This window comes from Euprymna scolopes, chromosome 21 (assembly GCF_053919585.1).
Source record: "Euprymna scolopes isolate OS-2025 chromosome 21, ASM5391958v1, whole genome shotgun sequence".
NCBI classification, from domain to species: Eukaryota; Metazoa; Mollusca; class Cephalopoda; order Sepiida; family Sepiolidae; genus Euprymna; species Euprymna scolopes.
In genome coordinates, this window is record NC_136502.1 from 27,770,902 (window position 1) to 27,784,591 (window position 13,690).

Below are 13,690 nucleotides of genomic sequence, written 5' to 3' on the forward strand. Positions count from 1 at the left end.
TACTAATTTTTGTTAGGTGTTTTTTTTTTTACTTTTAGATTTTCTTGTGTTTTTCTGATTATTCAATGTTTATTTTAATTATGATTTCAAACATTTAGGTTGTCAGGGGTCTGCAGATGTAATTTTCATTATTTTTTTATTAGTTATTTTCGTCTAACACGATTTGACCTGTTGTGTCCAATGAGTTGTTGATTCTTTGTGTAGATGAACATCTGTCAAAGAGTATACATATATTATACACACCTGAACATTATGTTTGCTTATGTGAGTGTATATTTTTTAAGGAAAACGTCTTCATAGTTTACTATTTATGTTAATATTTATAAACCTTTTTGTGGGGACAGGGATCGAGATTTAGAAATTTACAGTGTAGTTCTTGGATTTTGAAACTTTGTTTTTCCAACGATCTTCTAAAGATTATCAGGTAAGAAGATTTGTAAAAAGAAAATAAAAAAAGAAAAAATATACTTTATGAAAATTATTTTACAGAATGATATATGAAATATGGGTCTTAAAATATTTTAAAACTTATAAGTCATTTTTTCTGATTTTTCGATAAAAATCGGTAAATTTCATGATTTCTCCTACAGAGAATTTACTCTTTCATGTTTCCTTGGTGCATTTCACGGATTCTTTATACTTGTGCAATTATGTCAAGTAGTTTTAGAGCCTGAAAGTAACTAAGAAACTGACAAAGGTATGTTTAATTAAAATAAAGATTTAATCAAATTAACGTATAAGTTCTTAAAGAATGTAATAAAATAAGAGTATTCTTTCAGCATACATATACGTCTTAGCGTCCATATTAAGTCCATTTAAATATTTTTTTTTTTTTTTTTTTTTTTTTTACAAAGGCATCACCACATTATCAAGGCCCAGAGGCCACTCAAGGATAAGGGTTAAAGAGTGTACAGTAGAAGTTGGTCAATATAGTAATCATTAGTAATGAAAATTTGGTAAATTTAATAACTTATATGGAACGGCTCATCAAGAACTTATTTACTTTAGACTTGAACAAAACCATATTGTAGTCAGCCGGAAAGCAGGAAAACGGAAGACAATTCCACAGGCGTGCAGTTCTAAGAAAGAAGCTTTGTTCATGGAATCTACGTTTAGGTTTAGGCACAGATAAAGAGTGGGGGAAATTATTGATAGTGTTTACAGCTAGACGAGTGTTTCTTGTGAAAGTTTGGCGAGGGGGGACCATAGATTGAAGCTCAGTTGAACACTTTCCATGAAAATAACGATACATCAGAGACAAACTCACAACATCTCTTCTGTGAGATAGAGGTTGCAAGGAGGAGAAAAGGACATCTCCTACGAGGCTACGAAGTCTATTTTGAACTCTATCAAGGCAGGACAAGTTCTTTCTAGCAGCTCCTGCCCAGATGTGGCAACAGTATTCCATCCTTGGACGTACCTGGCTCTTATATAGATAGAGAATAGCATCAGCAGTGAGATATCTACTGGATCGATAGAAAGATCCCACCATTTTTCCAGCGGCCTTGGCAACAGATTTGATATACGTGTTCCATTTAAGATCAGGAGTAATGGTCAAGCCCAGAAGCTTGTCAAAACTTGAGGCCTCCTGAAGACGAGAGCCATTCATTTCAATTGATGACAAATGTGGATTAGAATGTTGATGATGTAAAGAGAGAAGCTTGGTTTTAGATGCATTAAAAGTAACCAGCCACTCCTTTCCCCATTGTACTACGTGCTCAAGATCAGAGGAGAGAGAATTGGAGAGAACTTGCTCGTTTACTGTCTTAGATGTGGTACCATAAATGGTAGTGTCGTCAGCATAAATGTCTACAAATGATGTAAGGATATGATTTGGAAGATCATTAATGTAGATCAGGAAAAGAGTTGGGCCCAGGATGGATCCCTGAGGGACACCGGCATTAATATTGTGAGCTTCTGATTTTTGCAAATTAAGTTCTATGTCGAATAGTATAGCAAAAATTGAAAACAAATTGTCTCTAAAGATGTTTGCAATCTATTTAAGAAAACTCTTGTAAGTTATATATTTTGTGAAATTTCTGAAAAAAAACAACATATTGTATTCATAAAGTTCTAATATTGTGGTTAACATTTATGATAATTATAAACTTTGAAAATAAGAAAAATGTGGATTCATATGTAATTTACTTACCCGACTAGAAATTTCTGGTGGAGTGCTTTGTTCAAAATTCAGTTCTCTTTTTGATGCAGCAAAATAAATATTTCTGTTCTTAGTTTACTTTTTAGTCAATAGGTAAAGATGAGCAAGAAGTGGTCCCTGTTCACCAGCATATTTATTTAGAAGGATCAAGTGCTTGAGCTGAGACAACATTTGACTGATTTTTACATCTAATGATGCAGATTGATAATGAAGCCATAATGAAGACAGCTATTATAATTCCCATGACTGTAATAATAATGATAAGATTAAGATGCACCTTCTCTTTAGTGTGAAGCTGAACAACATTTAACATTTCTGATGTGTTCTTGCAGATAGTTAGTGTTAAATTGAGAGTAGTTGTTGCTGATAGAACTGGCCTACCACTATCCTTGACAAGAATGTCAAGCTGATAGGAGCCAGCATTTCGTTGGCTGAGTTGTCTATTGAAAGTTAATAAACCAGTGTACTTTGTGATGGTGAACATCTGTTTGTCATTGCCTCTGATTATTTGATATTTTAGAAATGCATTCTCTTGACTATCACTGTCGGCTGCCTTTATCTGTGTGATGGTCTTGTTTCTGGCATCAGGGTAATATGTGACATGTAGATTGTAAGGTTTAACACAGGGAAATGTAAAATATGGAGCATTATCATTTTTATCAGTGACCTCAACAATCACATTGACTGTGTTATTGAGAGATGGTGTTCCATTGTCTTTCACAGACACCTTGAAGTGATAAGTATGTTGAAACTCATGATCAAGAGACATAATTGCTGATAGTAATCCATTTGTGGTTATTTTGAAAGGTAAGAAGTGTTTATTGTTATTGGTGATGAGAGAATATGTGAGTTTTCCTCCATCTCCCAAGTCTGGATCAGTGGCATTGATGTAGCCAAGAGTGATTCTTGAGTTTTGATTCTCATCAATGAAGAATTTAAATGTGTCTTTTGTAAATTGTGGCCTCACATCATTGATGTCCATCACTTGAATGGAGAATTTGCTGTTACTATGAAGAGGAGGAGAGCCTTTATCTTGACAACTGATCACAACATCATAGTGCTCTTCTTTCTCTCTGTTAACATAATTTTTCAGAGTTACTTTATATTTATTTACACTTAAATTCTGAAGTTGAAATTTATTATGATGAAGATGACAAGTGACTTCTCCATTTTGTCCTTCATCATTGTCTGTGACTTTTAAATAAGCAATAAAATTGCCCAGTCGAGCTCTTTCAGAAATATAGCATGTGTTTTTTGTTGATGAGATACAATTTAAATAAATTGTTGGTGGATTGTTCTTTTGACTGATTAAATGTACTTGAACCATTGCAATTGAACTCAATGGTGGACTACCTCCATCTTTGGCTTTCACGTATAAATCATATTGGAGGTTTTGGAGAAGAATGAATCTTTGATGTAAATAAAGATTGCCATCCTTACTTAATCTAAAATGGGATTTGGCCATTTCAGATGTTTTGGAACTAAAATGGTAACTGACTTTTCCATTTTTGTCTAAATCCAAATCTTTTGCAGATAAAACAATAATTGGCAATGTTTCACTTGGTTCATTCTTGATGGAAATATTATAGACTTTATGAGAAAAAACAGGAGCATTATCATTAACATCTGTGACTGTAATATGAACATTTAATGTGCTTTCCTTTGGAGGAGATCCACCATCTTTGGCACTCACCTGGATCAAATAAGAATCTTTTGTTTCTCTGTCAAGCTTTTCTTTTAAATTTATTTCTAATTTTGATGTCCCATCTACATTTTTTGAGACAACTAATGAGAATGGCTCATCTTTGTATTTTTTTAGTTCATAGAAAATCTGTGAATTAATTTCGCCTACATCTTTGTCAATGGCATTTGGAATCAAAATCTTTTTTCCTGGGACGAAATTTTCATTAAATTCAATATTAATTTGTTTATTTGAGAATTCAGGTTGATGATCGTTAATATCAATTATATTTACTTTGATTTCTAATATTTTAATGGTAGAAGCTGCTTTTTGAACAGCCACATCCACGATTTGGAAACATTCTTTATTATATTTACAAAGTTCTTCTGCATCAAGAGTTTCTGCAGTGTAGAGTTTGCCAGTTTGTTTTGAGACGTAAAAAAGTTGAGGACTACCTGGCATTCCTTTTTGGAGTTGACTGAACCTCACTTGATTCCAATCCGGAGTTGAGACTGTGTTCAAAATGTTGGTGTCAGCAGCGATGTTTCCAAGATAAGTGCCAGCATATTTACCTTCTTCCACATTGTATGTTAAGTCAAAGGTAAAACATTTTTGAACAATGCAAAGCAGCAAACAAATTATCATTGGTATTTGAACTCCAGAATAAAGTTTAGCACAAAACATTCTGTATCAGTTTTGGAGAAATAAATCTGAAAACATAAAAAATATTTGAATATTATTATTATGCATTATTGGATATAAACATTTTATATCAGTTATCAAATAAATATTAGATTTTCATATGCAGCTAAATTATAATAAATAATTATATATGGAAAGACTAGATGATTAAATGGTTCTACAATTATTTGTTTTCTAAATTTAATAATCAATTTTATTGTGGTTTGATTTCTAAATTGCTAATAGAAGATGTGTTAAACTGAAGGCGGTAAAATGTAGAAAAAAGAATATAGATTGACTGCAAGAAAATCCCTCAAGCATGGATATTAGAATGCCTGAGAATGTGCAAAAATACCAGACAAGATTATTAATTTACATGAAGACTTGAGCAGACAATTGAGGGAAAATACATAACAGAGATAATGTATTTATTCCAAGGAAATTCCTTATCATTACTACGGTTTATGATAGCCATTCCCCTTAACAACATACTAAGAAAGTGCCAAGTTGGATACAAGTTCACTAATACAGATGAAAGACACATTACCTAATGTACATGGACGACTTGAAACTTTTTGCAAGAAACAAATAGGAACTGGAGACGCTAATAAACAAAACCAGAATCTTCAGCCGGGATATCCAAATGAAATTTGGAAAAGTGTCCACTGCTGGTTATAAGAATGGGGAAACTGGAGGCAACGGAATGGAGATGAGGGCACTAGGTGAAGATGACGCCTACAAATATTTCGGAGTTTTGAAAGCATACAGCATCAAGGCAACAAGAAAATTAGAAAGGAATACCTCAGAAGAACAAGAAATAGTAGAAACCTAATAAAAGGTATAAACACATGAGCAGTGTCACTAGTAAGATATTCCAAATCGTTTATAAGGTGGACCAAAAAAGAACTGAAGCATCTCAACCAGGAATCTTATGACCATGCACAATGTACTGCACTCAATGGATAATGCTTACCGACTCTACATGAATAGAAAAAAACAGGGGAAGAGGACTAGTTAATGACACGGAAAAAGAATGAGTAAAATACATAATGCAGAAAGAATAATTATTGCAGCAAGAGACTTAAAAAATCAACAAAACAGAAACCAGAGAGGCAAGGGATAAGACGAGAAAAGAAAAATAGGAAAAGAAACAACTTCACAGATGATTCATAAGGATGACAAAAGATGAGACTAATGAAAACACTTGGGCATCGCTACGAAAAGGAAATCTAAATAGGGAAACTGAATCCCTAATAACAGCAGCACAAGATAACAGATTGTTTGCCTTCATGCCGAGCATCATCGAGCTATCAAGGAAATCTTTGTTTAACATGTTGATGTGCCACTATTCTTACTGAGAGTATAAACGGAAAGAAAGGACAAAGCAAACCAAGGAAGGAGACAATATGTTAACAAGTCAACTGGATTTACGAAATATATATTTAAAACAATTGTCAACAATACACAGATCAGGTCAGTGAGAAAAATAACAATGGATAACAAAGAAAAAAATTAATAAAAAGAAAAGAGAAACAAAATTAATGCACCAACGTATTCATTTAACAAGCCTTCGACAGGTACTACAATTTCATCTTTCTGGCTTTTCTCGTTAGTCATGTCCCATGTATATAGCAGTCATCACTGTAGAGAGATATTAATGGAAATCTGTCTGCTTCCTAGCAATAAAATAATCATGCCGGTTTTAATTTAGTCTTTCTTTTTCTGGAGTATTTTATCAGCTGGATTGAACGCATCCAAATCTTTCTTGTGTCAACTGGTAATTTCTTGGCAATTTCTTTTACAGTGTCTGGGGAATATCTTTACTACTCATGAGTTAACTAAGGCGATTCTCCATCCTTGATTTCTTCTCTATCACAGCTCTTGGTTTCCGAGTTACTTTTTCTTTCTGGATGTTTCATGAATCTTCAACATATCTTGAAAATTCTTTCATCTGACCATCTTTGGACAACTGATCTCGTTTACACAGGAAAGTAGCTTGGCCCTCTCATCTGCGACACAACTGCACTCTACTTGAATTCCAAATTGATTGCAAAAACTCCTCTAAATACCGTCGTGCAGCTTCTTTTATTCATCAAGGCTTGCCACATCAGTCCTTACTGGAAGATAATTTGTCAACTGTCTTTGCCAGACTGGTTGCAGAGCAACCATATTTTCAAGGACAAATCATTATTCTCACTTCTCGGTTCTTAGCCAGGGTCAAATGGATTGACCTTTGGGTCGACATTTTTCCTCAACAATTGAGAATTATTGCAAATTGATATTTTCTCATCGCTTGAAAACTAATCTTAACAAAAACATTGTTTTCCGATTTCCGTTTTTTTTTTTTTGTGTTCAATCTTGATATCTATTAATGAATGTATAGCTAATGTAATCAGGGCTTATAGGAATTATAGTAACACTTAGCTGATGGTTCCAGTCTCACCGATGAAGTACTGAGGCTCTACTCAACTTATAGCATTACACAGTACACTGGGAATCATGCAAACAACTGAGTACTCAGACAAATGATATAAGCACCAATTGACAGCAATACTTGAAAACGAAAATCACAAAATCCTATGGGACATAGACATGCAAACAGATAACGCTATCCAAGCATGGAAACCAGATGTAAAAATTGTTCACAAGAAGGTAAATTCCTGTCAAATCGTAAACTTTTCCCGTTCCAGTAGATCATAGAAAGAATATCAAGGAGACAGAGAAGACAAATACACAGAACTGGCCAACGAGCTGAAAAGAATATGGAAAATGAAGAAATTCAAGATAACACCAATAATAGTAGGAGCATTAGGAACAATTCCAAAAAAACTGTGGAAAAGAATAGGAGAGACTAGAATTAGAGGGATGACTGAGAAGATACAACAGATAATAATTATAAAAACGGCTAAAATATAAAGAAAACCCTTGAATGCAGAAACTAATACACATGAGCTACAAATGCAAACCAGAACTATAGAAACTATAACAGAAGTAAAGGAAAAAAGATAGAGAAATACCATATAGAACAAAGAAAACTGAAACTGTATAATTGTAAGTTACCCCACCCCCCACCCCCACACACACACTCCAAAAAAAGTGTGATGGAAAAGCTGAGGAGAGGAAGCATTAACTAGACCGCCACTGGATGAGTATGAAGAGAACTGGGACCTTATGGAAGCTTATTATTGCTACTCAAATTCCAGGGAAGGTCAATGGTTTTTGCCAGTAAGAGATCTATGGTAAACGGCTGCTGTGATAACGCATATTCATTTGCAAATGTTATTGAAAGAATTGAAATAATAATAATAATAATGCGTGAAATAATAATAAGAAGATGAAAAATACAGAAATATTAACATTCACAGGCAATATGAACTGGAACAAATATGTTGAGGACATTGTGAAGGTTGCTGCAAAGAAGGTTGGTTCCTTCTATCAAGCTAGAAGACTTACACCTGAGAATATTTACATAAACATAGGGCAAGCAATTTAATTGTCTTTTGCTGAAAAGTTGGTTTCCAAGGGGTCAAAGCTCAAAAGATTTTACCTTTGCGGTCTCTAGCAAACTATTAAGCCAATTTTGGGTCTAAACATTTGAAATTTTACATGAAGGGTATTCGGACAAGCAGCAAGCTTTTTAATCGGTTTTGAGGCGGAAATGTGACTGTTAAGGAGTCAAAGTTCAACGATTTGACCTTTGAGAACTCTACCAAACTCCTTCGCCAATTTTTGGTCTAAACACTTGAAATTTTATATATAAGTTACTTGGACATAGATCCAACTTTATAATTTGAGTTGAGCACAAAACAGACAATGTTAAGGGGTCAAGATTGGGGTCAAAGTTCAAAAAAATTTGATCTCAGTAGTCTCTAACAAATAACTCAGTCAATTTTTAGTCTGAACATTTGAAATTTTATATAAAAGGTATTAAGACATAGGGCAAGCTTTTTAATCGTTTTTTTTTTTCTGAAAATTTGCTTCCAAGGGGTCAAAGTTCAAAAGATTTTACCTTTGCAGTCTCTAGCAAACTACTCAGCCAATTTTAGGTCTAAACATTTGAAATTTTACATAATGGGTATTCAAACATGCAGCAAGCTTTTTAATCAGTTTTGAGGCGAAAATTTGACTGCCAAAAGGTCAAACTTTCCAGAGTTGACTTTTGCAGACTCTACTAAACTCCTCTACCAATTTTGGGTCTAAACACTTGAAATTTTTTATGTAGGTTACTTGGACATGGGTTAAAAATTCTAATTTAATTTGAGCTTAAAACAATAAATGTTAAGGGGTCAAAGCTAAAAAAAAACTTTGACGTCTGCGGTCTCTACCAACTTTTCTCTATTACCATAGGAGGAAAACTATTATATAGAAAGGCATTACTGTACATATTTACACTTTTTAATATATACATATGCACATAAAGTAATGAACAGTACATAGGGCCCGATCAAAAACTGCTAGTCTATATATATCTATAAAAGTGTCTGTGTGTGTACATTTCCACACGCAATAACTCTGTCAATTTTAAGCCTACAGACTCGAAATTTGATATACAGGATATTGAGATGTGGGAAAATCGATATGATTTGTTTTCGGGCAGAAATTTTGCAATTAAGGGGTCAACGTTCAACTATTTGACCTTTGAGAACTCTACCAAACTCCTCCTACAATTTTGGGTCTAAACACTTGAAATTTTAGATATAGATTCCTTGGACATGGATCTAACTTAATACCTTGAGTTGAGCCCTAAACAATAAATTTTAAGGGTTCATAATAAAGGTCAAAGTTTAAAAAAATTGACCGTTTTTTTTTTTTTTGCTCAGCATACACCTCAAAACAACCGGGCAACGCCGGGCACCCATACTAGTATATCTATAAAAGTGAAGTTGTGTGTGTGTGTGTGTGTGTGTGTGTGTGTGTATGTGTGTGTATACATTTCTCTAGCAAACTACTTTGTCAATTTTGCAGTCTATACACTCGAGATTTGACATATTGAGATTTGGGAAACTCTTTTTAATCAGTTTTCGGCCAGAAATTTGACTGATAAGGGGTCAAAGTTCAACGATTTGATTTTTGAAAACTCTACCAAACTCCTCCGCCAATTTCTGGTCTAAACACTTGAAATTTTAGATGACGGTTCCTTGGACATGGATGAAACTTTTTAATTTTATTCGAGCCCAAAACAATGAATGTTAAGGGTAAAAATTGAAGTCAAAATTTAAAAAAAAATTTGACCTCTGCGATCTCTACAAAATTACTGAGACAATTTTTGGTCTAAACATTTGAAATTTTACATAAAAGGTATTTACACATAAGGAAAGTTATGAACAGTACATAGGGCCCGAGCAAAGCCGGGCTAAACTGCTAGTATTTTATAAAATACTAGCAAAGATACCCGTGCTTCGCACGGAGCTTTGTTGCGCACTCGGGTACCAAAATCTGTGGGCACCTTTCCAGTAAGTTGATGTTGTAAGAGCAACGATTGCATAAGGTGATTAACATTTTAACTACCTCTTGTAGTGACTGAAATTCAATCAGGAACTTCACAAAACATTTTCATCAAAAAGGAAGGTTACTTGATGTTACATAGTAAATTTTTCATTGAAGTAATTTTCAACTCTTGCTTAAATTTTATCTTGCACATTCAATACTAAAAACTTACCACAATCAGATCATGTCAGTTTTTCCTCATATCCATTTCTCGAACTTTTCACTGAAGAGCCTCAGGGTAAACTACATTTCTGCTGCTTTGATTTGGAGCCAGAATGTAGAGTTTTTCTGAACTTCCTGTCCGGCTGATGGAGACGTAGAACATACCGTGACTGAAGCAGTCTGATGTCAAGTCTACGCCAATGGTGTTAAATGTCTGACCTTGACTTTTGTTTATGCTCATTGCAAAACACACCTTCACAGGAAATTGGAGTCTCCGGAATTTAAATGGAAGTTCTGAGTCCGATGGAACTAAGGGGATCCTTGGCAGTAGAACGGTTTCGCCTTTGTAGGGACCACAGGAAATGGTGGCCTCAAGTACATTGGTGTGCAATCTGGTGATAACACATCTGGTTCCGTTTGTTGTTTTTGGCGGTTCCAAGGATCGAAGAATCATGATTGGCGATCCAATTTTGAGATTTAAAATGTGTGGAGGCATTCCAGATATCTCCAAAGAGTTTAAAAACTCCACAGGGTAGTGAACAGCTTCATATTCATTAGTAGCCGAATCAACTGACTTGTATTGCTTTGTGTCTCCTGGAAATTCATCCATTATTGAATTGTTCAAATGATTCACATTGCTGTTTAATGGCGAAATAATAGCCCTCTCAGCAAGCCAATCCGGTGATTTTCCATTGTTTTGCAGGTCTGGGTACACTTTGTCTTTCAGTTGCTTCTGATTACCGACACATTTACCAAGCGCAGTTGGAATCTTAATTGTGTCAGGTGAAGAAGTGATAGGAAACTGACCATTACCGATTTGGAGAAGCAATTTTGAGAAGTCTGCTGCAGCTGTGTTATCAGAGATATAGGCTCTCATATTAGTAGTCAGTCTCTTCACTATAACGTGCCTCCAGAGATAGGATTGTTTCAAACTTGCATTGACAATGTTAGCCCTTGTGCCATTTTTAACCACTGGGAGGATTTGACGGAAATCACCGCAAAATAAGGTTGGAATGCCACCCATGGGATTCTTGTTTCCTGTGATGTCTTGCAGTGTTCGGTCAATTGCTTCATAAGCACTCTTGTGCGTCATTGGGGCTTCGTCTACAATGATTGCAAAGGTGTCTCTAATTACATTTGCCAAGGCTGAGTTACCAGTAATTTTGCAAACTGGCTGATCCATTCGATGAGTATCCAAGGGTACTTTAAAAGTGCTGTGAAGAGTGCGGCCACCTTGTAGTAGAGTAGCAGCAATGCCACTGAATGCTGTTGCAAGCACAATCTTTCTCATGGATCTAATCTTTGCAAGGATCAAATTGATTACAAAAGTCTTGCCCGTACCACCTGGAGCATCAAGAAACATCATGTTTTTGTTCATTTCACCTTGTGCTTCCAACATTGCCATGAATGAATTGTAAACTTCTCTTTGAGAATCGGTCAGTTTTTCTTGCATATTTTCTGCTTGTAGGGAAAGTTCTTCAAGATTATAAGTAACTTCATGTTGATACTCTCTCGCGAGTCTTTCATCTCTCCCTTGCGTTGGTGCAGGTAATACATAGCTTGCCAATGGTTGACCGCACATAAGGAGAACTTTTTCTTCAATTAGACAAAGAGTTTTATTGTAGATGTCCTCATTAAAATCTGCTTCTGGATTGTTAACTTCTTGCCTGTATCTGTGAAGAATGTCTTCAGATATTACATCACGAAAAGCCATCCAGATCTCAAGAGGATTTCTTGGCTCACAGGCTGTTAAAATTATCACAAATAGGCTTCGCAAATTTGAAGGTGATTGAGTGGCACTTGCCTCTCCTACTGCTTGATGCAAGTGATGGTCATTTTCTAGAAGGCCTCGAGCAAGGCACGCTGCTCTGTATGTTTCAAACACCTGACCATTGTATGCTCGCAAATTTTGAAATGAAGTTGGACCAGCAACCTCATTGAGCAACAGGCGTAAGAAATAACACTCCCCTGCTTTTGGACTAATCGTGTAGATTCTCCCAATGCATGGTGCCTTCCATACATCATCATTTTCAGTACCTTCAACTTGTACCCCACGCATTCTTCTCATCCATTTCTTTGTCGATTTGTTCCAAGTGTAAAACTCAGGGACTTCTGCGTATTTGAGACCCCTTGCAAAGTCATCCTCATGGCAGAGTTGAAAAAATGCTGTCAAAGTTGTGGCAGGCGGTGGACCTTGGGCTCGTTCCAGAGCAGTATCAGCTGAGAACATGACACGCTGCCCATTTTCAAGATGAACAGAAAGTTGTACAATTGGGGGGAAATGTTCATAGATGGGATGTTCCAATATCCTCCAGGCCGCCTCTGAACTGCCGACATACCTTGCATTCTGGAACTGCTGGATCTCATCCACAATGTGACTTTGTACTTGGCCTTGTTGGTTAGCTGCTCCATCAGTTCTTTGTAGTTCAAACACTGCTTGATCACATCCTTTATTCACGTATTTGAGGACATATTTGATGCTTTGGATCGAGCTGCAAATTTCTACGTTAATGTGAGAGTTGAACTGCTGAAGGAGGACTTTGTTGTACGGAACAATCCACTGGTTTGTTATTTCTTGATTAACATACCGACCATTTCTCTTCATCCTTATTGTACCAGTCTGGCCTCCATCTTCTGGTTTTCTTCGCCTGTACTTGGGGTAAGAGTCTTGGCCTTGCTCGGTACACTGAAGAAATTCTTTTGGGTATTTTTTGGAACATTTGTTGTCAATCATACATGGACAATTTGGATTAAATGGTCCACAAGGTCCATGCACCATATGTGCCATCACTTTAGCATGAAGATCAGGATCTTCCTCTTTGTCAGGGATCTCTGCAGATATGCAGAGATCCATTTTTTCTGGTAGAAGTTTGTCCTCTGGGGCCTGCCAGGTGAGGATGTGTGCATGCGGCAGTCCTCTTTTTTGATATTCAATACTGTACAGGAAAGCCCTCAGCCTGCCAAATCCTCCCTTTTTAATAAATTCAAGTAACTTTTTTAGCTTCTGCCTGAAAACCCTGGCAACAATATCTGGACGATCCTGAGGGTCTTGCCCTTGAAGACAATTTTCTGTAATTTCTGTCCACTTTGGATTTGTTGTGAACGTGATGAAGAGGTCGGCTCGGCCCATTCGCCGAACATATGCCATGGCATCACTTTGACGCTCAAACATGTATCGAGGGCCTCCTGTATAAGTTGCCGGAAGTACAACTCGTTGACCAAACTGTTCTGAATTCCCATCCTCCCTAAGAATTGAATCTCTCAAGTTGCTATAATTGTCAGCTCTCAGGGTCTGTTGCTCACGCCTCAGGAACTGTAAACGTTCTGTTTCAATCTTGCAGTACACATCCACCAGCCATTGTTGAAATAGCCTTCGGTACCAGAGAAAATAGTTTCCAGGCCGAGTCATTAAATGGTACGAATAAAATTGCTGTTGGGTAACTTTTCGCCCATTGGATGCCTTCATGTAGATGTTGTAAGATGGAGAACCATAGGGGTACATTAACGGGTACATTAAA

At 36.0% G+C, this 13,690-nt stretch overlaps 1 protein-coding gene across 1 annotated transcript in view; it reads right to left on the minus strand.

Moving 5' to 3' along the window:
- Positions 1-13,690, minus strand: part of LOC145242959 (protocadherin-19-like) — a 37,801-nt gene that overhangs the window by 7,701 nt on the left and 16,410 nt on the right. The window contains exon 2 of the mRNA XM_080106071.1: positions 2,153-4,552. Within this exon, the coding sequence (XP_079962197.1) occupies positions 2,295-4,526 (2,232 nt within the window). The 5' untranslated portion in view covers positions 4,527-4,552 and the 3' untranslated portion in view covers positions 2,153-2,294. The remainder of the gene's footprint in view (positions 1-2,152; positions 4,553-13,690) is intronic.